Raw genomic sequence first — 25,547 nt, 5'->3', positions numbered from 1 at the left:
GCTTGGTGGGTGTGGCAGGGGAAGGATGCAGCAAAATCCCCATTCCCTCCCCACCCCACTAACCTGCTTTCCAGCTCCTTTCTCCTGTGCAGGGCAACCAAAGAAGACCCAGCCAATCAGCTGGGACTCAATGGGAGGCAGAGAATAGATGGGGTTGGTGGGGCCAGTCAAAGGTGGTATTTGCTGGTTCTCCGAACTACTCAAATTTTCTGCTACCGGTTCTCCAGAACTGCTGAGAATCTGCTGTTTAATAGAGAGTTTTAATTACTGCATAATTCTAAATGCCACCTTTGATTCCTTCTAGGTGGTTTCCCTTGGAGACGTTCCTGATGGGACAGTGGTAACGGTCATGGCTGGTAATGATGAAAACTATTCGGCCGAGCTTCGGAATGCTTCAGCTGTAATGAAGAATCAGGTGGCCAGGTTCAACGATCTTCGCTTTGTCGGACGGAGTGGCCGAGGTAAGGACTTTAAAGGAGCTTAAGCTGATGGAGTGCAGGTTTTCTAATCGCTAACCTCTTTCGCCAGCATTCCCATTCTTCTGGGGCATATTTAAAGCCAGAATGAAGGCATTTCTAACTTGGTGGGAACTGATGTGTTGCAGAAGTTCAAGTATTCCACCTCTGTGTGTGTGTGTGCACGTGCGTGCATGCACATCCGCATGTTCTCTATTAATAAAAGAGAATGTTCTGTTACAATAGGGAATATGTTCTCTATTTATTGTAAAATTGAGAAACAGCTAGTCCTTGAACAAAACTCAGCCCAAAATTCCTGTTGCTAAAGCAAGACAGTGGTCAAGTGAGTTTTATCCAATTTTACAATCTTTCTTGCCACAGTTGTTAAGTGAATCACTGCAGTAGTCAGGTTAGTAATGTGATTGTTAAGTGAATCTGGCTTCCCCATTGACTTTGCTTGTCAGAAGGTTGCAAAAGATGATTTACATGACCCTGCAACTGTCATAAATACATGCCAGTTGCCAAGCATCTGAATTGTGATCATGTGACCATGGAGATGCTACAGTGGTCGTAAGTGAAAAATGGTCATAAGTCACTTTTTTTCAGTGCTGCTGTAACTTCAAGCGGTCACTAAATAGCATTAAGTCGAGGACTACCTGGGTAAGGTTTTTGAAGTGTGCTCTGGATTAAACGTTTGTGCATATGAAGTTCTGGAAGGAAACATCAGTAGCTATGCTGGCTGCAGAATTCTGGGAGTTGAAGTCCACAAGTCTTAAAGTTGCCAAGTTTGGGGACCCCTGGTATAAACAATAGTCCCACGGTTGTATGTCTCCCCCTCAATCCTTTGTGGATGATTTTAAATCTTCTCCAAATATTTCTGCTGAATTGTAACATTTAATGCTTAATTATGAACTCACAGGGAGTAATTGCTTTCATTGTGTTTAATTGCTTTCATTTTGATTAACGCTTAATTATGTTTCATCTTAGCTTGGCCCTATCTCTTTCATTTTCTGGCTTCTGTTTGCTGTTGGCTTTATGGCCCTTGTCCCAAGGCTTAGAGGCTAAATCAGTGTTTCGCAAACTTGGCAACTTTAAGATGTATGGACTTCAGTTCTCAGAATTCTCCAGGCAGCCATCCTGGCTGGGGGAATTCTGAGAGTTGAAATCCACACACATCTTAAAGTTGCTCAGTTGGAGAAACACTAGACTAAGTATTGCCCCGAGCTAAACTTGTCATTTTCTATCAAGGCTATCCCAGTTCATGGTGCGGTGTGCACATGGAAGGTGTGTTGGGGTTTAGACCATCAATATCCCCAGCCTTTTTCATCACATTTTGGATAAAGGTGGGGTCCTTCCACCACACCTTGGTAGTTTACTGATGTTATTGCCTAGTTTGGTAATGAAATTTCTCCAAGGAAACTATCAAGCTCAGAGAACACCAGGGACTCTAGAATTCAATCTTGTACAATTCAAATATACTCTTCTTTGGATAAATGATTGAAAATGAAAGGAATTCTTGTCCAAGCATAATTCTTACATAGTTTCTTTTAGCTAGGTTTACTGTGATGAAAAGTTTATATGTATTCCAGCAGCAGAACTCCTCCCTATTCAGAAACAATTTATACCATACAACATTGTCAGAGTAATTCATTCATTATTGTAAGGAGGAGATTTTACATTGTGACCATATGATCCAGCAAAGGTTTCATCCTGGGGAAGTTGCAGCTGACTGAAGCTGCAGGAAGCCTCCTGAATCTTTAGCAATCTAAACCAATGGTTATTATGTCTCTGTGCATTCATGGGAAACAGCCTTAAACCCGTTCGAGCAAAGAATGAGGTATGGTCAAAAAATAATGATCATAGCCACATTGGTGTGATTGAAATTCACCTGATGGTCTCTGAGCTTGGTGGTTTTCATTACCAAATTAGGTAACATCATCAGTGCAATGTGATTGTGCATTGATCGATGCACAACTAGGGAACTGATGATGTTACTTAGTTTGGTAATGAAACGTCTGCAAGAAAACCCCCAAGCTCAGAGACCACCAAGGACGCCACAGTTCAATCCTGTGCTACAAATATTCTCTTCCGATGAAACTCACCTATTGTGTTTGTGTATGCGTGTTTTACAGTTGAACATGGAGCTTCAATTGCGCTTTTGCAGCTATCATCTTGCCTTTTGGTAGCCAAACACAGCCACACACCCCACAAGGTCAACCCTGACACGTAGACCCTTTAGAATGATCAGTGAATAAAACAGCAATCATTTGATCAAAATGGTCTCAGGGTGACTTTAATTCAGTCTTCTTTGCAACTCAAGCACTGTCTTTAGCAGGCATTCTTTCTGCAAAAGGTGGCAGGAGCTCCAAGACTTACCGTGGCCTGATGGCCTTCCCCCTCCCCGCCTTCCCCCAAATGTCAAATCCCTCAACCAGGAATCGTGAAAAAATATTTCTGGGGCTTTTCGGCAAATGATCTTAGAAATGTTTTGCATGTAATAACTGTTTACTTGTTGCGCTCTGTGAAACCCAACTAGTTTACATTCTTTTCTGCATTTCCGTTTTCCTGCTGGATCTTTTCCCCAAATGGCAGGCAGTCTTTTTTCTTTCAAACTGCTCCTCCTCCCCACCCCCCAGCACATTTAACTGCTTGCAGGTTGATGAATGGAAAATGTTTCGATTTTATGAATTACGCTTTCATTTCTGTACTCAATTATTTGCTTAAGTCTCCTCCTCCCCCTCCCCCCCCCTTCTTCTTTTTTCCATCCACTTTACACAGAGTTCCAAACGTGAACTTAGCTCAGTCCAAACTTGACTCTTGAATTCATTAGGAGCCCCCACTTGGGTCTCCATGTCTGGACTGGGAAATTACAGTAGTCTTGACTCCTTTGATTTCAATTCTTCTCTCTTCGACTCGCACCAAGCTTAGAAAAGTGGTGGCGAGGTGGGGTCTTTGTCTACTGTTGCAGACAAGCTTTTGATCAAACGTCTATCAAGCTCATTAAAATATTTTCATACATAGGACAGGGTTGTTGTTTTTTTTAGCAGAATTGGTAATGATTGAGGTTTTTTCCCCCCTTCTGGATGGAATATTTTGGATTGGAAATGGGACTGCGTGAGCTGCATATATGAATGTATCCATCCTTTTGCTTAATTAACTCCTTCTATGCTGAAGTCAGATTCTGGGTTGAGATTTGAAACCCTTTCTTCTTCTAATTATGATCTTTTTATCCTGGAACTCACCCCTGCTGGGAACTATGGCAGTGGGTGCAACCCAACCCTAGCGAGATATTAATGCGGGTAATCCTCAACTTACCACCATTCATTTAGCAATAGCAATAGCACTTAAAACTTATATACTGCTTCATAGTGCTTTACAACACTTTGAGTGATTTATAAATATTGCCCCCAACAATCTGGGTCCTCATTTTAACCAACTGTGGAAGGATGAAAGGCTGCGTCAACCTTGAGCCGGTCAGGATCAAACTCCAGGTTGTAGGCAGAGTTTGTCTGCAATACTGCATTCTAACCACTGTACCACCATGGCTCCTAGAAAATACAATGGTAATAAAAATGTGACTTATGACCAGTCTTCACACTTGCACCATCTCTATAGTCACATGACCAAAATCTGTGCATTTGGCAACTGGCATATATTTACCATGGTTTCAGCATGCCAGAGTCATGTGATCATTGTTTGTGATTTTCCCAGCCAGCTTCCAACAAACAAAGTCAATGGGGGAAGCTGGATTCACTTAACGACTCCACGATTCTCTTAATAATTGAAATGATTCACTTAACAACCATGACAAACGGTAGTAAAATCGGACCCCGCTTCTATGTGACAAATACTGCAACACTACTATCATGTCACCCATAGTCCTTTTTCCTCCTAGACTAGCCACATCCAATTCTTTTATATGCTTCATATGCTAAGATAAAAGTGGCCTCGGTTTTATTCATGATCCGAGATGCTGGCAAATAGCAATAGCATTTAGACTTTTATACCACTTCAGAGTGTTTTACAGCCCTCTCTAAGCAGTTTTACAGACTCAGCCTATTGCCCCCAGCAATCTGGCTCCTCATTTTACCCACCTCGGAAGGATGGAAGTCTGAGTCAATCTTGAGCCTGGTGAGATTCGAACTGCCAAATCAGCAGTCGGCAGAAGTAGCCTGCACTCTAACCACTGCACCACCATGGCTCAAAACTAACCAATTTCATTATCAACTTCTTCTGTTTGACCACAATCCCTGGTTTGCCAGGCAGCCCGACAATGCTATAACTCCACCTCCAACCGGCAGTGGCTGAGTATCTCCAGTATTCAGCAAAGGAGGCCGTGATTATGTGGTTTGAAGACAGGGTGGTAGGAACTCAATTGCCTTCAGATTCACCAGAGCTCTCCTTGTTCTGAAGGTAGAGAAGGTTTCTTGATGACTTCGGGGCACTTTCCTCACATTTGCAATTTGAACATTCAAAAAAAGACCTATGTGTACACCTGGAAACCACAAAGCCACAGAAATGAAAACTATCTTGGAAGATGAGTCAGACACCTGGAATTTGCTGAATTCCCTGTCAGGCATGGAGGGGTCGGCCAAGAAAGTGATAGAGCAGCATTTCTCAACCAGGACTAGTTTCCCAGGTGTGGACTTCAACTCCCAGAATTCCCCAGCCAGCCTTGCTGACTGGAGAATTCTAGGAGTTGAAGTCCACACCTCAGAAACCAGTCCAGGTTAAGAAACACTGTGGTTTGGAATGAATGCCCTTTCAATCAAAACATTTCCTAGATAAGGAAATAGTGACTGCAAAGAATATCCTGCTCATTTAGTTTAAGGTATCCTCATCTATTACTATAATTAATGAGCAAAAAGAAACGGCCACATTCTGTAGAAGAAAAAGAAACATTTGCAGATAAACTTTAGACAATTCTATAAAAACAGGAAGTTTTCCATACATAAAAAGAAGTATTATGAGCATAACTTATATTTATGTTTTATTGGGAAAATCTCTGGCTCCTCTAATGTAATAAAAACATTCCTCAATACTAGTTCATATTTGTTAAATAAAATCCTCAAGCATTTTGAAAATGATGAAATAAATATTATGTTTTCTTTTACCCGAAACAAATTCCTCTAACTGTCATATACTGCAACAGGAAGAACTGAAAAGTCAAGATCAAAAGAAAGGGAGTTGGCTGCTATAAAACAAAATAATAAAACAAAATAAAATATAAAATAAATAAACCCCCGCACTGAATTAATTGGAGATAAGAGATACTGGCAATCTAATTTATACCATGATTCAAGTTCAGCTGAGATATATTTTAGGAAAACGTGTTTCATCTAAGAAACACAAATTTTTATCAATTGTATCATTTGTCTAACATGGATGGAAGAAAAACTATGGGTCAGTTTTACAATTTGATGAATAATTTAGAATCACCAAAATACATCCTAGCGAATGAAGTGACAACAAAATCGTACTGGCATTTGCATAGAGCTTTAACTTAGATTTAGAAAACATTTATTGCACAAATCAAAGAATTGTATTATTTTAAAAAAGTTTGTGATAAAATTTAGTGGTGTTTAGTAGTGACTGTTCAACATTACAATGGCACTGAAAAAAATGACTTTCACGCTGATGACTATTGCAGCATCCCCATGGTCCCATGATCAAAATTCAGCTGTTTGCCAACTGACTCGCATTTATGACTTTTGCAGTGTCCTGGGGTCATGTGATCACTTTTTGTGACCTTCTGACAAGCAACGCCAATGGGGTAGCCAGATTCACTTAACAACCATGTTACTAATTTAACAACTGCAGGGACTCAACTGTGGCAAGAAAGGTCGTAAAATGGAACAAACTTCACTGAACAACTGTCTCGCTTAGCAGCAGGAATTTTGGGCTTAATCGTGGTTGTAATTTGTAATTTTCTTAAATACCTGTACAGTATTTAAGAATGCTGAGAGCTAATTTGGCGTAGTGATTAAAGGTATCAGGGACTAATAACCAGGAGATGGTGCATTCTAGTCCTTCCTGAGACCCAAAATCATCCAGGTGACCTTGGGCCAGTCCTCTCGCTCAGCCCTAGGAAGAACAGGCAAGGCAAAACCACTCTAAAAAGTCCTGCCAACAAAACTGCAGGGACTTGCCCAGGCAGTCACCGGGAGTCAAGTCTGATCAAAGGCATTCCTGCCCACCCCCCCACCCCCAAAATAAGAATGTTATGTGAATGTTCGAGTGTACACAAGGTTAGCAAATATACGTACAGTTGAAATAGCATTGTTTGGTGCTGAGCTTATTGTAAGATTTATACTGGTAGGTATAAATTCAACGTTGATTAATGTTGTGTCCTTCTAGATGTCAGCTTGAGAATCAAAATTGTCAACAAGAAGGTCTCAGTTTCAGATCTGCTTGGAAATGCAACATGGATGGGTAACTTCTCTATGCAGAACAGGCATTTTGTTAGTCTGCCCTATTTGGTTATAGTTTATTTTTTTAACAAAAATAGAACTGCGTACTTTATTAAAGAGGATCCTATCCGTTCCTGAATTCATGCAGCCTTTTCCCCCCTCTGATTATCCTCTCTTTGCTGTTTCTTTTTAAGGAAAAAGCTTTACGCTAACCATCACAGTCTTCACCAACCCTACTCAGGTCGCTACATACCACCGGGCTATTAAAGTGACCGTCGATGGTCCCCGGGAACCGAGAAGTAAGTGAACTCTTATTTTCAGAAAGGAAATTGGTACCTATTCTCATGTTCTCTCTCTGCATCCATCCTCTTGGTGGCCAAATTGGATTAACTAGATGTCACTGACAAATGTTGAAACGTGCTTCTTGTTGTGGATATTTCGGAGACCACCATCACCATCGTCTCCAATGGAGGGTTCTGCTGGGGGAGGAAATGTAACCAGGATGGCCAGTGGGAACCACTGAAAGAAGAGCTTGTCTTGATTTGGTTGGGATGCAGCAGAACGTAGGTTGGGAGAGGAGAAGAAGTACAGGTAGTCCTGGACTTACGACCATAACTAAGGTCAGAATTTTCATTGCTAAGCAAGCTGGTTGTTCAATGAGTCGTGCCTGATTTTATACTCTCTTTTTGGCCTGGCTGTCAATCACTGCGTTTGCAAAGTGCATCATGTATTCATTAAGTGAATCTGTCTTTCCCCGTTAACTCTGTTTTTGGGAAGCCAACTGGGAAAGTCACAAATGGCAATCACATGACCCCAGGATGCTGCAGTTATCATAAATATATGCTGGTGTCCAAGCAACCAGATTTTGATTGCATGATTTGTAGGGATGCTGCAATTGTTATAAGTGTGAGGAAACAGTCTGTGATGACCCAGGATGGGAGACAAAAGCAACAAAGTCACAAAAACAGGTGAAGTCCCTTTAATTCCTTCAACTTGGCTTTAAAGGTCCAATTATCATTGACTGGAGAAAAAGCTCCCCCACAAACAGTTGCGAAAAAGAAGACCTTCCGTTCAAATTCAAAATACATATAAATTATAAATAGAAAAAAACAACACAAACCACACAGAAGCAATTAATGAGACAAGGCAGGATAAGGGCTTGAAGACATCCACAGATATTGAAATACACACACTGGGAAGGACGCCAGAACTCAGATAAGAACTGACAGACTAGAAATATTTTCACGCTTTGCTTCCAGCACTGGGCCATGCGCAGTTTGCCTTTTTAAACAGTCTTCACAGCTGCAGCCCATGAAGAGGATCAAGGCCGTTTCCTCCCCCGTAGACCACGCCATTCATGTTTCTCCCTTTTCTGCTCCTCCCTGCATGCCCTAGGATGAAGAGGGGATGGGCCTGGGTCTTCCTCTGAATGCCCAGCCAGCCTGTGCCCTTCCCCAGTTTCCTCCACAATGTCCGGAGCCACAGTCCCTCTCCCTGTCAGCTGTTCCTCCTCACCCTCGGAGTCAGATTCTAACAGGGGCATGACACTGTCAGTAACTGTTTTCCGTGCCGTTGTAACTTTGAATGGTCCCTAAATGAATGGTTGTAAGTTGAGGACTACCTGTATGATGGCTTATGGTTATGCAGATAGGTAGTTTTAAAACCGGTTTCTCAGGCTGAAGCCTGAAGATGCATGGATTTCTGAATCCCATAATCCAGAGCATCATGTGTGAATATCAGTGCAGAATTGTGAATCTCCCATAAATGATCATGGGAGCCCTAAAATGAATTTAGCATGGCTTGAGAGGCAGGTGGGTCCCAAGAAAGCTGCCCCTTATCTAGGGGGAAAAAACAAGACATTCTGGCCATGACCATCTTGTGTATTACGGTTTCGGAGTTGCCCCAAAACATGACTTGCGTACCTTTTGCAAAAAGGCAACTCACTCTTGACTATTGCAGCTCAACAGAACAACAACAGAATAACAGAGTTGGAAGGGACTTTGGAGGTCTTTTACTCAGGCAGGAAATCCTATCTCATTTCAGACAAATGGCTGTCCAATCTCTTCTTAAAAGCCTCCAGTATTGGAGCATTCACAACTTTTGGAGGCAAGTTGTTCCACTGATTAATTGTTCTAACTGTCAGGAAATTTCTCCTGAGTTCTAGTCGCTTCTCTCCTCGATTAGTTTCCATCCAATTGCTTCTTGTCCTGCCCTCGGGTGTTTCGAAGTATAGCTTGACTCTCTCTTAAATACTCTTGGGCCTGTGAAGGTTCACATTTAAATCTTAGTTAACTCCTGTTCGTAATTTTTTAAAAAAAGTGCTTCCATTTTCCTAATCCTCTTCTTCCTAATAAGCACCACTTTGTGAGAGAAAGCTGAAAATGTATTGTTCGGAGGTAGAAAAGATTATTATATTTTTCAAAAATATGTTTTCAAATGTTCTTTCACTCTCTGTTCACCCAACATGCTTAACTATAGAAGTTGCAAACATTGCAGTTGCAGATAAATCATGGGCTAGAGTGAATCTTGGTTAGTTTTCTTGTGGTTTAAAGAGCTGTGCTAACCCTTTGGTTAAATTTTGATTAAGCGAATTGTTAAGTCTACAAATCGGGCTTTGTAACCAGGCTATGGAGGAATCCTGTAGCACCTTTCCTGACTCACAATGTTATTGAAAAGTATACACTTTCGTAAATCAGATAAATGTTATCAAATGCCTGCTTTTTTTCCATCCTAGACTAACAGAGCTTTCCTGCTACACTGTAAAACCAAGCTGAATGTGTTGTGTGAATACAGCCTCTGTGTTGTGAATACAAGGAAAATTGATTGTTGTGTACCACCCAGAGTTGTTTTTAGTGAGATGGGCAGCTATGAAAATTTGATTTAAATATTAATGAATAAAAACAGAGGGATAGGGAAAGTCTTCAGTTACCTGTTAAACTTAGTCCAAGCTAAATCTCCAGAACTGCTGAATTCTATTATTTTAGAGAAGGAAAGATGGGATAGCAAAAACTAAATTTATGATCCACCAAGGTGTGTTCAGCATAAGCAGTGTGTTTGGGTCTCTGATTGTATTTAATGCTCAATGCCCTGTTATAAGGAATAAAGTCATCATATTTACCCAATATATATATAACTCTGTTGCTACCTTCCAAAAAGACTGTCAGAACAGCTAACCGGGTTCCTGACACAAATCAGTAGAAAGGTAACAAAAACAATTGCCATGTATCACAAAAACTCTCTAGAAGGAGCACCAACTAAGCATCCAAAGGAAAAACCCAAACTTCAATACGTTTAGTGAAATCATGGAAGCAAAGGTTGTTGAAAAAAATAATATTTTCAGTTACCAGCAACACATACACTCACCCAAAGGGAAATTATTGTCATGAGGCAGAGAGTTCCATGGTCAGAGTTCTGCCACAGAAGAAGGGGTATTGTTTGTGGCCAACAGGGAGATAAGGATCCCAGAGCAAGATGAGCCAAGTTTGCAAACAAGGAAAATTGGCTTTTTCCAGTTCTCACATCTGGCCTCTTCAGAAATCAGGAAGGACTGCAAACATTATTTTTAGCCTACTTTTTTTTACTTTTCAGACCACATTTTTTTTTCTTTCTTTCTTTCTTTCTTTCTTTCTTTCTTTCTTTCTTTCTTTCTTTCTTTTTCTTTCTTTCTTTCTTTCTTTCTTTCTTTCTTTCTTTCCTTTCTTTCTTTCCTTTCTTTCTTTCTTTCTTTCTTTCTTTCTTTCTTTCTTTCTTTCTTTCTTTCTTTCTTTCTTTTCTTTCTTCCTTTCCTTCCTTTCTTTTTATTTTCTTTTCTCTGTTCATTTCACTTCCAGAGTAAAATTACTGTTGCTTCCTCCTTCTTTGGCCATTCTTACCTTGGAAAATGGAATGGGGAGGTGTACATTCCCAAGTTAAGGATTTAGCATGTTGCGTAAAGTCAACGAAGGGTGGCAATGCAGGACTCAGCTAAGGCCCTGGACCCTTTCCAGAGGCTGAGTATCAGGGAAGGCCTGTTTTGGCCATCATTTAAAGGCCATTGACCAACCCTACATCTGCATTGCAGCCGCCCCTGAGGAAGTGCACTTAGCATAATTATAAATGAAGGACTAGCTTGTGCACTGAATCATCCTCAACTCCTCTTCTGCATTTCAACAGAGGACGGAAATTAAAGATTTCTGTAATAGGCTGATTAGATGCTGGATGTGAGATTTGCCAGTTCTAATTTGACAAGTTTCTGGCAGTTTAAACTTGTGGGCGAATTATCTGTATCTTTATATGCCAGAATTTTTTTTCCCTCCCCCATGTTTCGAGTCTCTCTACAGACTGAAATTTTGCAATTGGCTCTAGAACAGGGCAGCAGCAACCACACCCAAACAAAAAAGAAATTGAGAAGCTTCAGTGGTTGCTGCAATGAGCCAGATTCACACATGCGTGTAAATCACTCCCAAACTTTCTGTTTGATTCCTTGAATTGCTGTTTTCAGGTGAACTAAACTTGGTATTAAAAAAAAAAACCTGGTGATTTTTATGACATTAAATCAGTGGTGGAATTCCATTTTTTTTTACTACCAGTTCTATGGGTGTGGCTTGGTGGGAGTGGCAGGGGAAGGATACTGTAAAATCTCCAATCAGAGGTGGCATTGGCCGGTTCTCTGAGCTACTCAAAATTTCCGCTACCGGTTCTCCAGAACTGCTCAGAACCTGCTGAATACCACCTCTGCATCAAATGTAACGGAAGGGCACTCTTGGGACCATCTAGCTCACCCTTCTTCCCTGTGCAGGAATCCAAATTCCAGGACCCCTGATAGATCACACTCCAAATTCCTTTTGAACATGCCCAGAGAACAGAAAATCACCTTCTCTCTTGGTCATCACTTCTACAGTTGAACTCGGACTTTTTTCGTCTTTCAATCAGAATTTGCCTTCCGTAATTTAAATTGATATTCTCCATTTTGTAGGTCAAACATTCTTCTATGGATCACCTTTGTTCCTTACTTTATTTTTTAAAAAATGGCATCATAGCCCTCCCCTTCTCTCTGCCCATTTCTTCTTCATTTTCCATGCAGGATCTGGTGGGAATTCATGGTATCATCCAGCCACATTGTGGTGCTGGGTCACTAATCTTCCACAACCACAAGATGGCTGAGATCAGGCTGATCTAAATAAATAATGGGAATGGCCTCTTTGTTTCCAGCCTTAGGTCTCCTCAGTGCCTTTCTTTACCCTCATTCTAGTTGTCTGAATGTACTGTCGGATCAGGGGGTGCTCACAGGGTATGGCTGAAAAAGTCAAGAAAACAGCCATGGATGGTACAATCAAAGGTCCACTGTTCTTTTTTTTTTTTTTTAAGTGTGTCATCCTGCAGAATTTTGATTGCACCATCATGGCTGCTATCTTGATTTTTTTTCAACCCTAGCCTGTAAACACCCCTGTGTCACTTAGTCTCAAAAATGGTCAAGATCCCTTGAAGGCCGATGGATAGTTTTTTGCAGAAGTTAGGCAAATTCCAGTTGCCTGAATGTCCTGCCGGACCAGGAATTGCTCACAGGGAATGGTTGAAAAAGTCAAGAAGACAGCCATGGGTGGTACAATCAATGCTCCATTATTATTATTATTGTTTTTTAGTGTGTCGCCTTGCAGAAATTTGATCACACCATATATGTTCCTTCCTGATTGATCACACTGCCTCTGGATTAAGAACAAAATCAATAATCTTTTCCTGTGGTCACTGACCAATATTAATTACAACACATCAATATATACCTGAGGTTAGATAACTGTAGAATGAACCTTGTGGCAACCATATTGCACTGAATCTATTCCTGTTTGATGTTGAATCAGTTGAGTAAAGTCTTCTATGATAGCTGGATCTGTGGTTCATAGTGATAAATTTAGCTAAATGTCATTATGGAGTCTTGCCTGATAGCAGCTGATGTGCACACACTTATTGGTCATCCAGAAGAGGCCAAGAATTGGTGTCTAGAGGATATTATTAAAGCCTCCAGAGAAGTCACAACAGAGGCGTACATGAGCCAGTGACTCAGCAGCACTGAAGTACCATGTATTCAGCAGTACATGGGCAGATTCTTTCTGCAAAAAGAGATATTTCTGGATTTTCCTTCCAAAGCTGCTAATGGAGAGACATCAAACAGTATGAGCATGAAAGACCTGTGGTTTTTGTGGTCTATGAGCTGTTGGAGTTACCTAGCTAGATAATGTTTTTAATGGTTTCCCAACTTATTATAGAAATTCTAGAACTTTGTAGTTCAATTTGGAATTCAATGTCCAGAATTCTTTCTTTAACTTAGCAAACAAGGCAACCCAACGCACCAAAAGTATCGCATTTAGAAGACCATTTAGGACAGCGTTTCTTAATCTCAGCAACTTTATGATGTGTGATCTAGAACTTCCAGGACTTCTTTCTCTGAAATAGGTATGTCAGGGACAGGCAATCTACGCCTTGTTTTGTAGGATGGAAAGCAACTCCTCATGAGGGTAGAACAGAAGCTTCTTTTCTGGTGCTTGTTAGGACAGGAGTCATTCTAAGTTATGTTTACATTGCAAGATGGCCAATTTTGAGTGGATATTAAAAGAACCTTTTTTGATGATGCAGTCAAATCAATAGTAAAAGGGACGTAATGAAAGGTGGAAGATTTCTGGAAGAGGCTAGAAAATCTTCTATTAGTAATCTCTTTCTCCATTCCTTTTGGATGTTCTACATCCAAGCCGTTGGGTAGAATGAAGTGCCTCAATTCTGGTGCATATGTGCATATTCCCTTCGCTGAACACTAAGGAACCTACCATGCCCTTCCAAACCATATGAAATGGAAGGGGACTGTGTCTACTAGGATAAATATTTTCACATGGGAATCTGTTGCAGAATGGGACAACTCATCACTGCAGCCAACTCGCCGTGAACAACTTGTCACGGCCAACTTTCTATAGCCAACTCGCTGTGGCCAACTCATCACAGCCAACTTGCCATGGGACAACTCGCCATAGCACAATTAAACAATTCAATTTATTTAAAATAATTTAAAAATTATATTGATTTTTTTGTCATTCACATTTCATTCTGTCCTTCTTTTAGCATCCTTTCTTTAATGATTCCATTTCACTATTTCTTTGATATTAGTGTAACTTTTGTCCCATAGCGAGTTGGCCATGGTAAAGTGTTCCACGGCAAGTTGGCTGTGGCAAAGTGGCCCCCAATGAGTTGGATGCGGTGAGTTGCCCATGGTGAGTTGTCCAAATGGTCATTTAGTCCATTGAAGAAGAAATGAATGTTCTTGAGCGATGTGCTGAATTGATGAGGTTAACCTGAGTTGTCCCAGACAATTTTGACAAACATGTTGATACTAAAATGTTGGAGGGAATGTGATAAAAGATACTGGCCCGGATACTTGGATATGAAATAAATAAATTCTCAAGTCCCTTGATGGATAACTTTAAGGAACAAGAAAGCCATGCTCCTTGTATTTCTTAGCTGGTGCCCTCCTCCTGTCCATCCTACTCTTTTTTACCTGTGCACCTGGCTTGTAAAACCAGCCTTGGTATTGTAATCCTCCCAAGCACTTCTGGTTCCACAACAGAGAGGAAACAGGTGGAGTTGCAGAAGAAGAAAGGTGAGCAGCTTCTGCTCAGTGATGAAAGTAGAAGGATCCAGGTGGCCACATCAGCTTTAACAACACTTTGCGGTTTTGTTTCTTTGACTTGGATCTGCAATCAGTTTGTTAATCTGTTAATTACACAGATTAAAATTGATTCATGTTTTCAGTTTCCTCCTCCATGGAATCTTTAAATGCCATCTCATTTCATTTTTTTTTAAAGGCAGAGAGTCGATACAGATGGCAAATGGAATGTTTATGTCTCCAAAGAGGACGGTGCTTTATCTCAAGGCTTCCTCTTTGGGTCTCAGCAGGGCAGACTTGGTTACAGCATGGATGGAAAAATAACAGAGCTAAGAATAATAAGAACCACTTTATTATCACTTTGAATGTCCACTAATCGGCATACATGAAAATGAAATGTCATTGCATACAGCTCTGAAAGGGTCACCACCTCCAATATACACTACATAAATAAAATACATAAATAAATAAATAAGCGTGTGCCCACATATATTACATGACAGTCAGTCTACCACTTATTAGGCAAAGTTAGAGGGCCCAGTTTCCTCAAGAGTTTTACTAGGGCAGGCTGTTCTCTCCCTGTTTCTATGTCCAGCTTATAAAATGACCGTGTTATTTATTTTCTCTATAGACATCGGCAGTTAGAATGTTAAACTTTAAGGGGCTAAACAAAAAAGCAAGGTGCTAGTCCCTATGGGCAGAAAGCTGAAACTCCTTACAGACGTAAAGAGGAAGGTGGAAATCCTAGCAGACAATAAAATTTTTGAAATAAACGTTTGGAGCCCGAAGAGTTCCTGATAACAATCTAAAATGTTAGCAATATTCAAATGCCGTTTATTTTATGGGTTTCTTTCCAGAACTACTTGGCAAAACATTCCACACACTTGGAAGCCAAGCAAAAAGGTATGCAGAGAGATGCCATGCTAATTCGGTAGCTTTGGCAGATGTAAGTCTTTCTGTTTTCAGTTAGAAAACCACACTTTAAAAAACAACAACAACCTACCTTGAAGGAAAGCAGGACAAAATTCAGCTGCTCTATTTTGGTCTTAATTTGTTGCTTCTTCCCCCTGTGTGAAGAGGCTGATGAAAATCCACTTGCATTTAATAATCGTCGTCCTTCTAAAATACATAGCCGGTTTTCCTTTTGGGTCAGTGAATGCAGATCATTTTAATTGTTTATTAGAGTGAAATTTTTGTCTTCAAGCTTAGAAGTCTCCAAGCTTGGCAACTTTAAGACTTGTGGACTTCAACTCCCAGAATCCCTCAGCCAGCCATACTAAGCCCACAAGTCTTAAAATTGCCACAGTTGGGCAAATTCATTGTATGTCCAATCACACTTGGCCAATAAAGAATTCTATTCTATTCTATCCCTGCTCTAGCTTAGTGTTCCTAAATCTTGGCAACGTTGAGATGTTTGGACTTCAACTCCCAGAATGATGGGTCCAACATGACCCAGAACTGTTGTTTGCATCTGTAAGTTGAATAGAAAGGAACACAGAGAAATTACTCTAAAGTACCGCCTGTTTACTGCCAAGGCAACTCCAGAAATAACATGGATTTTTTTTAAAAAAAAAAATATTTACTGTTATACCTGGAAGACCTGATTAATATGGATATTTTCCCTCCAGCAAGATTCTTTTAAGTTTGAATAGACAAACAGGGAGACTTCTGTTCTGCAGAAAGGAAGAAAACGATTTCACTTTAGGATATTTATGTTTCTTCCTTTTCCTTCTGGGCAGAGTCTCTTCAGGTATAACAGAATAACAGAGTTGGAAAGGACCTTGGAGGTCTTCTAGCCCAGGGGTCGCCAACCTTTTGGACCTCAGGGACCATCAAACTCATCATTTTAAATCCCATGGACCAGAGACCCAGGGAAAATCCCCCTCAAAAAAATCTGCAGGAGAATTCCAAACCCTGTTTTCCTACCGATCCATCGTTCTTTATTTGGGATCGCAGGATATTGTCTCCAGCTCCATTCTCAGTGGGAGAGAGAGACTTTTGGCTTATGCAAGGAAAGCAGCAGAAGTCTTTCTTTCTCTCCTCTAAATTCCGCAGAAATGAGTCTTTGTGAGACCTGTCGCATCGGCGCAGCCTCTTGGGGCAGGAAGCCTTGCAGGGTCCCAAAGACTCATTTCTGGCAGAGTTTGGGGAAAAGAAAGAAAGACTTTTGCTGCTTTCCTTGCATGCAGCCAAAAGCAGAAGAAGAAAGAAGCGGAAAGAAGCAGCCCAGTGGCCAGGCCAGGCATGTAGGGTGAGTGGGGCAAGTTCCTCCCCTCCCCGCTTTCTCCACCTCTGCCCTCACTACCTTGTGTTGTTCGCAATGCAAGCGATGCAAGCCTTGTGTTCCCACGGGCCATGTGGGCAGCGCAGCCTTGTGTTCCCGCGCAGCCTGGATTAATTGCTTTGGGGGGGACATTTCTCTGTGGACCATCAAAATTTTCTCACGGACCACCAATGGTCCCCGGCCCACTGGTTGGCAACCACTGTTCTCGTCCAACCCCCTGCTTAGGCAGGACACCCTAACCATTTCAGACAATTGGCTGTTCGATTATTTCTTTAAAATCTCCAGTGAGCACCTACAACTTCTGAAGGCAAGTCGTTCCATTGATAAATTGTTCTAACTGTCCTCCTTAGCTCTAGGCTGGATTTCTCCTTAATTAGTTTCCATCCTTTGCTTCTTATCTTGCCTTCAGGTGCTTTGGAGAATAGATCAACCCCCTCTTCTTTGCAGCAGCTCCTCAAATATTGGAACACCACTATCACATCACCCCTCACCCTTCTTTTAATTAAACTAGACTTACTCAATTCCTGCAGCCATTCTTCTGTTTTAGCCTCCAGACCCCTAATCATCTTTGTTGCTCTTCTCCGCACTCCTTCTACACTTTACTCATCCTGTGCTGATTTAGATTAGCTGATTATGATGCCGGCTCAATCTGGCAAATTCCTCACTTTCTCCCCCACTTTAAGAAGTCAGTTACTTTCCTCTCCTACAGTTTGTGGAGAAGTCTAGTGAGAATTTTCTATCTTTTCCCTCTGGAAATGTAGAAACTTCCAACTTGACTTGACTTGACTTGAACTTGACTTTCATAGCAATATCAATATCAATTAGACTCATAAAGCGACTAGGGAGTTGGATTATGGCACCAGGTTTTCCTGTTTCTGTTTCCATTGTTTGTTTCTTTTTTGCTGTCCATTTATTTTGTATGATACTGTTTGTATATTATGGTTTTGAGCCGCCCAGAGTTCTGGTTTGAAGACAGGCAGCCATACAAGTAATTTAAATAATTATTTGTTATTACTGTTGTTATCCAAAATAGAGTCACCAAAACAATGCTTGCCAGTGTATGAAAGCATAAAGATTAAAAACAGAAATGCAATATTATAAATTAGGAAGTTTATACAACCATACTGGGGAACAAGGACACCATAAGAACTGCCACCAATCAGGGTTACAAAGCTCTCTACCCACTGGACTTTCTGGCGAGGACAGCTGCTGCTATATAGTCTCGCTAGAGAACTGCTTTTCTTGGGGTGTCTGTAAAACCGCGAAGCACAATCTCAGTTCCCAGGGATCCCTTAGAACTGGGATCTTCACTTGTGGATTCAACTCCCACAATTCCTCAGCTAGCCATGCTGAGGGAATTCTGGGAGTTGAAGTCCACAAGTCTTAAAACGGCCAAATCTGGAGACCCCTGACTTAGAACAGTGTTTTTTTGCAAGCTTGACAACTTTAAAATAGGCGGGCTTGCAGGCTGGGGAATTCTGGGAGTTGAAATCTACCCATCTTGAAATTGCTAAGGTTTGAGAAACAGGGACTTAGAACAGGGACGGTGGCTAAATTAGGTTAAGCAGCAGTCACTTTCCTTTTTCATGCTCCTCTAAGTGTATTAGAAAATAATGAAATACAACATCAAACATTAATATAGTAAGTCAACACAGTACAATTTCAGCTTATATCTAAAATAACTCAGTAACTTGAATAGTCCTTAATGTTTAAAACAGTAAAATCTGTATCTGATAACAATACATTTTGCCATAAAAATATGCCAACCAGCTTTATAGAAAGAAGATTTTAACACCTTTTTGCATTTTAAATAATAAAATTCCACATATATTGTTGGTGGAAATTGATTCTAGAGAACTAACACTACTGGTTCTGTGGTCCTCGACTTACACCCATTCATTTAGTGACCATCTAAAGTAGGGGTCTCCAAACTTGGCAACTTTAAAACTTGTGGACTTCAACTCCCAGAATCCCCAGCGTGTCTGGCTAGGTAATTCTGGGAGTTGAAGTCCACAAGTCTTAAAGTTGCCAATTTTGGAGACCTCTGATCTAAAGTTATAACAACACTGAAAAAAAGTGACTTAACAACCTGACCTCGTACTCACAAGCACCCTCAGTCTCATGATCAAAATTTGAATAATTAGCAACTGTATTTATGATGGTTGCAGCATCCCAGGGTCATGTGATTGCCATTTGCAGCCTTCCCAGCCAGGTTTTGACAAACAAAGTCACTAGTACTGAATGATCTTACCTACTTTGGGTAGTGAAATGTTTGCAAGAAAGCCACCAAGGTCAAAGAGGACCAAAGACTCTTTAAAGTCAATGAGAGGAACCAGATTCACTTAATGACCTCCGGATCCAACTCAACTGCAGTAATTCACTTAATCATAGTAAGCAGGATTGCAAAATTGGGCATGACTGCCTTAACAACTGTCTTGCTTAGTAATAGAAATTCTGGTCCCAATTGTCATAAATCAAGGACTACCTGTAAATGGGGGAAAAAATTTAGCTGTCATTAATAGCGGGAGAAATCTGTAACTCTTGCAAATAGTTATAGGGCTGCCCACTTGCCAAGCTACTCTGCATTCAAACAATACAAGCAAAGCAAGATTAGATGCAAATGAAGACTTTTGCAGTAGGTGACAATTCACAACCCATGCACCTGCTTTCCAGAAGAAAAAAAAATAAGTTTCTCGGAAGGATTTATCCATCTCTGCTTCTCCCCAACCCTTTTCTGGAATTCTAATTCTTCATGCAATCAAAATTGCATCAGGAAGAAGCAGGACAATACTTATCACTACTTCCATAACCCTCCTCTGAATATTTGCAGGAAGATAGATATTTGCAAGTAGAGATTGGATGCTCCTCCTGTAGGATCCTTATTCTCCGGAGAACATCAGAAGAGTCTTTAAAGTAGGGTCTCCTTCAGAGATTGGGGGTACCGTTTTCAAGACAATTAATCCATGCTGGTTGGGGTTAAGTTTGCAGGCTGGGCAAAGCTGCCTTAGAAAATGAGTGTTCTAAACTGGGGTGCCTTCTGTGAACAGAACAGATTCTCTAATTTAGATGTTCCCTTTCTAACTTAGGAAGATGGCATCCGAGAATCCCAGACTAGCCTAGTTTAGCCTGCTTTTCTATGGTTATGCCAATTCCACGATAGATTTGAAAGTCTGGAAGCTCCATCACTTCCTTTCCAACCTTGAGCTCCGCCTCCGCCTCCTGCTCTTAGCCAGATGCTAATCTTTTTCTTATGATAACTCGAGGACGCTATGTTCCAGAAGCGGGAAAGAAATCTCCTTTGATGGGAACATTATATTATTTCATTGAGAACTTTGAAATGAAGGCATCCAAATGCTGAGTACTACCATGGCATCATTTTGCCTCCTCCTATTATGAGTTGTGGATATAATATATGAATTACAGTTGATACTGTATTGATAAGGAAAACAAGGACGGATTGTGTGATATTGTGTAGCTGGTTTCCCCCTTTACATCAGTTTATTTATGCAAGCCAATTTCCACTCACTGAGGTCACTCACTGACAGCCTGCTGTACACACACACCCAGGCTTTCTGTTTGTGTGGTAAGTGTTTGTGTTTGTGTGGTTCTGTTTGTGTGGTAATCTGTCCTCTCCAGCCACCCAGGTAAGTGTGGCTGGAGAGGACAGACACACCACCCTGGTCAACAGCCAGGAAATAATCAGGGACACACAAAAATCAGTTTTAACCAAACACTGAGGCACCACAGGTTCTTTGCATTACAGATAGTCCTCAATTTATGGCTACCATTGGGACTAGGATTTCTGTTGCTAAGCAAGATGGTTGTTAAGGGAGTCATGTCTAATGTTACCACATTTTCCCCATGTTTGTTAAGTGAATCATGTGGTCATTAAGTGAACCTGGTTTCTCTCAATGACTTTGTTTGTCAGAAGCTGTCTGGGAAGGTTGCAAATGGTGATTCCATTACCCAGGATGCTGCAACCACCATAAATACATACCGATTGCCAATCACCTGAATTGTGATTGTGGGTATGTATGTTGTGGTGGTTGTAAGTGCAAGGACAGGTTGTAAATCACAGGTCACTAAATGAATGGCTGCAAGCTGAGGACGACCTGGACATGGAGACCCAATGGTTTTAAAGCAACAACAAAACATAATTGATTGCAACATTATATTTGCTCTTTCTGACACATACACACATACACACTCATCCACATTTTAAGTCAGGGGTCTCCAAACTTGGCAACTTTAAGACTTGCTGGACTTCAACCCCCAGAATTCCTCAGCCAGCTGGCTGAGGAATTCTGGGAGTTGAAGTCCACAAGTCTTAAAGTTGCCAAGTTTGGGGACCCCTGCTCTACAGTTTGGACAGGAAGATAATCCTTTTTCCTTCCCTCCTCCGTGCCAGAATGTTCTGGAACAGCAGTCCCTTTGTATTCAGCAGAGCAATGACCCAGCACAGGGACAGGTTATCTTTTGAGGTTAGAGTTGTTAAAGGTGTTAAACAGCATGAGATGAGCAAACCCACAAAATGGATTCTTACAAGTAGCCACTTGTGGCAGTTAAGTCAACCTCCCAGAGTCTATTTCTTGCCAGTACCGGTAGTCCTCAATTAATGATCAGTTGCTTAACAACTAGTTCAAAGTTTTGATGGATGTCATGTCACCTCCCCAAAGTTATTTATAACCCAATTCCACAATTGTGTTTTGTACAATGGCAACCAGCTTGCATTTACAGCCATTTGCAATATCCCAAGGTCATGTGATTGCAGTCTGGGGCATTTTTATTTTTTTTTGCTGATTTCCGGTGTTTACGTTTCCAGCAAAAAAAAAAAATGTCCATTGAAGAAAATGGGTTCATTTAACGACCACAGCATTTGCTTAACAACCACTACCAAAAAGTCATAAATTGGGTGCAGTCAAATGGTGACCCGCTTAATGACTACAATGATTCCAGGCTCAATTCTAGTCATAAGTCAAGGACTACCTGTAAATATACTTTTTCAGGACCACAGTTTTTTAAAATAATAATAGTACAAGGTCCTGATCTCTGTCCTGAAAACATGGTGGACTTCAGGTATCTGGAACATATTGATGCCTGTAGACAACATCTTGCCTTCCTTGTTGCTTGATGCTGGTGCTTATCATCCCTTGCCTAAGAGTAGAACTAATCTTGCCTCTTTCTTTAGATGAATTGAATGCATTACTTCAAAGAGACAGCCAGGGAGAATATGACTGTAGAACTGTGTGGTTCTTTATTTGATTCAAAAGGCGGTTAAGCTTGCCATGCTATCATAAGTTCTTCTGTTTATTCTACTTAGTTAGGCCCTGGGAATCATACCCCCAAGTATTTTTCCTAATGGATTCATGACCAAAAATCCAAACAACTAAGAAGCTAATTTTTCAAATTCCTGGGTCTTCTGAATATCAACCTATAGATATCAATCCCATTTCAATATTGACCATCAGCCAAACATAGTTGGAAGTTCCTGGGAGTTGTCCTCACTCCATCTACTTTTTCTGCTTGCTTGGATTCAGTCCTAATAATATAATGAATTGGAATTGGTTTTTGCTATAGATTGTAGTTCACTCCATAAAGCTTGGGAAATTAAAAATTATACAGTCCTTGTTGTGATAAAATGCGAGCAACGTTCCTTTTGCAGAGTTTGCGGTACAGTGTAACACATGAACTAGGATTGAGCAAAGCTTTTACAGAAAGATTATTTGATGGGATGACCCCACTGAATCCTCAAATCTATTTGTTGAATTGGTTCAATGACTATAATTAGTCATAAATAGATTTTTAAATTATTAAATTGTTTTGAACTGAAATAATCATCTCAATTGCAAGGAAAATCTGAACTCATCTTTCTCTTTGTTACTTGGCTTATGATCAATCATTAATCCATCTATGTGTTACTAAAACTCTTGTGTCTGTAACCTTTAAATGGGCAAAAACTCTGCATCATAAGGCAAACCCTTTCAATCAAGGTATCTTGAATGGGCTAACTTATAGAATGCATCCAAAATCCAGGACCCATGATTCCTGTGAAATTAAAATTTGGCGTTTTTATAAAGCAATTAATGACTTAAAAAGATCATAAAGCAAATCATGGCATAAAAATGATCATAAAACATTTTATGACATAATACAAAATGTCATAAAATAAAAAAAAAACATATCCTGTGGTCAGCTGCTAACGCTTGAATGTGCAATACAGTTTAATGTGGGTGACTTTCAAGGGAGATGCTTCTCTGAATATCTCCCAGAATGTTTAAGAACTTTTCAAGTAGAGGAGAAGTTGTGCCAATTGTAGAAGGCTTTGAGGAATCTGGTAAGGAATCTGATATCTCTGACGTGATGACCCAATGAGTCATGTTCTCCGGCTGGCAATGGTCCATTGCGGTCCTACTCACTCCAAGATATTTTGGATCTGGAGCAGAGGTGGGATTCAGCAGGTTCTGAGCAGTTCTGGAGAACCGGTAGCGAAAATGTTGAGTAGTTTGGAGAACTGGTCAATCCCACCTCTGACTGGCCCCGCCAACCCCATCTCTTCTCTGCCTCCCATTGAGTCCCAGCTGATTGGCTGAGTCTTCTTTGGTTGCCCTACACATGAGAACGGAGCTGGAAAGCAGGTTAGTGGGGTGGGGTGGGGAGGGAATGGGGATTTTGCAGTATCCTTCCCCTGCCACGCCCACCAAGCCATGTAACACCCACCAAGCCATGCCCACAGAACCAGTAGTAAAAAAAATTGAATCCCACCACTGATGATGATCCAATGAGTCATGGGGTTGTTTAATGTATTCTCTGGCTGGCAATGGGTCCCATCTCAGTTCTACTCACTCCAAGATGTTTTGGATCTGGACACCACAAAGATCAGTCCCTGGGCCTTCTGTATGAAATATAAGTCCCCTGTTACTGGACAAAACAACTTGGCTAGCAAAGCAACCCATGCTTAATTTAGGTTGGTTGTCTGACAGGACAGGCACACCTCAATTCCAGCTGTCCACACCCTTGGTATCTTAGCATGTCTATCTAAGTTCTCATACCACACCCCACTGTCAAGAGATCAGAGAGCTGCCTTGCGGTTTGAAGCATATGTTTCTTTGCCCATTCTTGTACATTCAAATGGACGATATCTAGGTTGCTTTTGATGGAGGAAGGCAAAATATCCTACGAGATAGCAACACTTTGAAGTTGAGAATGATGTTGCAGCTCGCGAAAGCTTCTAAGGAAGTAATACATTTTTTAAATAAAACCTTTTGAAATGGTTTAGCTAGAAAGGAGCTATCAGACTCCTCCTGGTTTATCACTCCTTTGACACTGCCTTGTAATGGGATTTTTCTCAACAAGTTACACTTTTGTGTGTAGGTTATAATGGGTTGCTAGCATATATAGACTTGATAGAGCCTCGGTGGTGCAGGGGTTAGAGTGCTATACTGCAGGCCACTTCTGCTGACTACTGGATGCCTGCAATTTGGCAGTTCAAATCTCACAAGGCTCATGGTTGACTCAGCCTTCCATCCTTCCGAGTTGGGTAAAATGAGGACCCAGATTGTTGGGGGCCATAGGCTGACTCTGTAAACCACTTAGAGACGGGCTGCAAAAGCACTGTGAAGCGGTATATCAGTCTAAGTGCTATTACTTGCAAAGGAAGGAAGGAAGGAATCCATGGTGGCACAGTTGTTAGAATGCAGTATTGCAAAGGTAACTCTGTTCACAGCCAGGAAGTTCGATTCTGACCTGCTCAAAGTTGACTCAACCTTCCACCTTTCCAAGGTTGGTAAAATGAGGACCCAGATTGTTGGGGGCAATAGGCTGACTCTGCAAACTGCTTAGAGAGGAGTGTAAAAGCACTGTGAAGCCGTATATAAGTCTAAGTGCTATTACTTGCAAAGGAAGGAAGGAAGGAAGGAAGGAAGGAAGGAAGGAAGGAAGGAAGGAAGGAAGAAAGAAATCCATGGTGGCACAGTTGTTAGAATGCAGTATTGCAAAGGTAACTCTGCCCACAGCCAGGAAGTTCGATTCTGACCTGCTCAAAGTTGACTCAGCCTTCCATCCTTCCAAGGTTGGTAAAATGAGGACCCAGATTGTTGGGGGGGCAATAGACTGACTCTGCAAACTGCTTAGAGAGAGCTGTAAAGCACTATAAAGTGATATATAAGTCTAAGTGCTACTGCTCTTGCTCTTGCTATTGATCAATCCCAAAGAAAAGAAAGTCCTTGGAATTGCATTGGGCTCCTGGTGGCTTTATGGACACATCAGCCCATCATTTCTTGACGCCAATGGAGAAGAGGTTTGTTATTGACTTCTTCCAGCATATACATATACAGTATTTGGTTCCCAATCTAGTCTACAACTCAGTGATGTCCTGATAGCTTCCCATTGAGGTATGAATCAATTCTGATTCTCTTTATCTTTCTGAGGATAGAATTCTAGGGATGGGATCTTGGAAGGCTTCTGATCCAACCCAGTATTCAAGATAGGAGTCAACAAAAGATGGCTTGGTGTTGCTATCCACATAGATAACCAACTCCATGAGTATCTGCAATGGCTTTAGCTGTCTGAAAAATAAGGGGGAATACCTGAGAAACAGGAGATATTATCAGTCCTAGAATGAACTTGGTCTGTTTCCCAAGCATCCATGCCCCCAAGGGAGCAGTTGTGATTAGATTGCAAGACAAAGCTATCCAGCCCCTTGGAGGGTGGCCAAAACCATTGATTCTCAATGTTAATTTTCAGCATGTGTAAAAGCCATTAAGTGGAACAAC

The 25,547-nt window shown here is 41.0% G+C and overlaps 1 protein-coding gene across 1 annotated transcript in view; it reads left to right on the top strand.

Moving 5' to 3' along the window:
* The window catches only part of RUNX3 (RUNX family transcription factor 3), a 92,708-nt gene that overhangs the window by 15,400 nt on the left and 51,761 nt on the right, over positions 1-25,547 (top strand). The window contains exons 2-3 of the mRNA XM_087970612.1: positions 305-461; positions 7,060-7,164. Of these exons, the coding sequence (XP_087826738.1) occupies positions 305-461; positions 7,060-7,164 (262 nt within the window). The remainder of the gene's footprint in view (positions 1-304; positions 462-7,059; positions 7,165-25,547) is intronic.

The sequence above is a fragment of the Notechis scutatus genome, chromosome 8, assembly GCF_049901735.1.
Source record: "Notechis scutatus isolate UNSWTSFEM ecotype Mainland chromosome 8, rNotScu1.2, whole genome shotgun sequence".
NCBI lineage: Eukaryota > Metazoa > Chordata > Lepidosauria > Squamata > Elapidae > Notechis > Notechis scutatus.
Note: the sequence above shows the minus strand (reverse complement) of the source record. Positions and strands in the feature narration are given on the sequence as shown.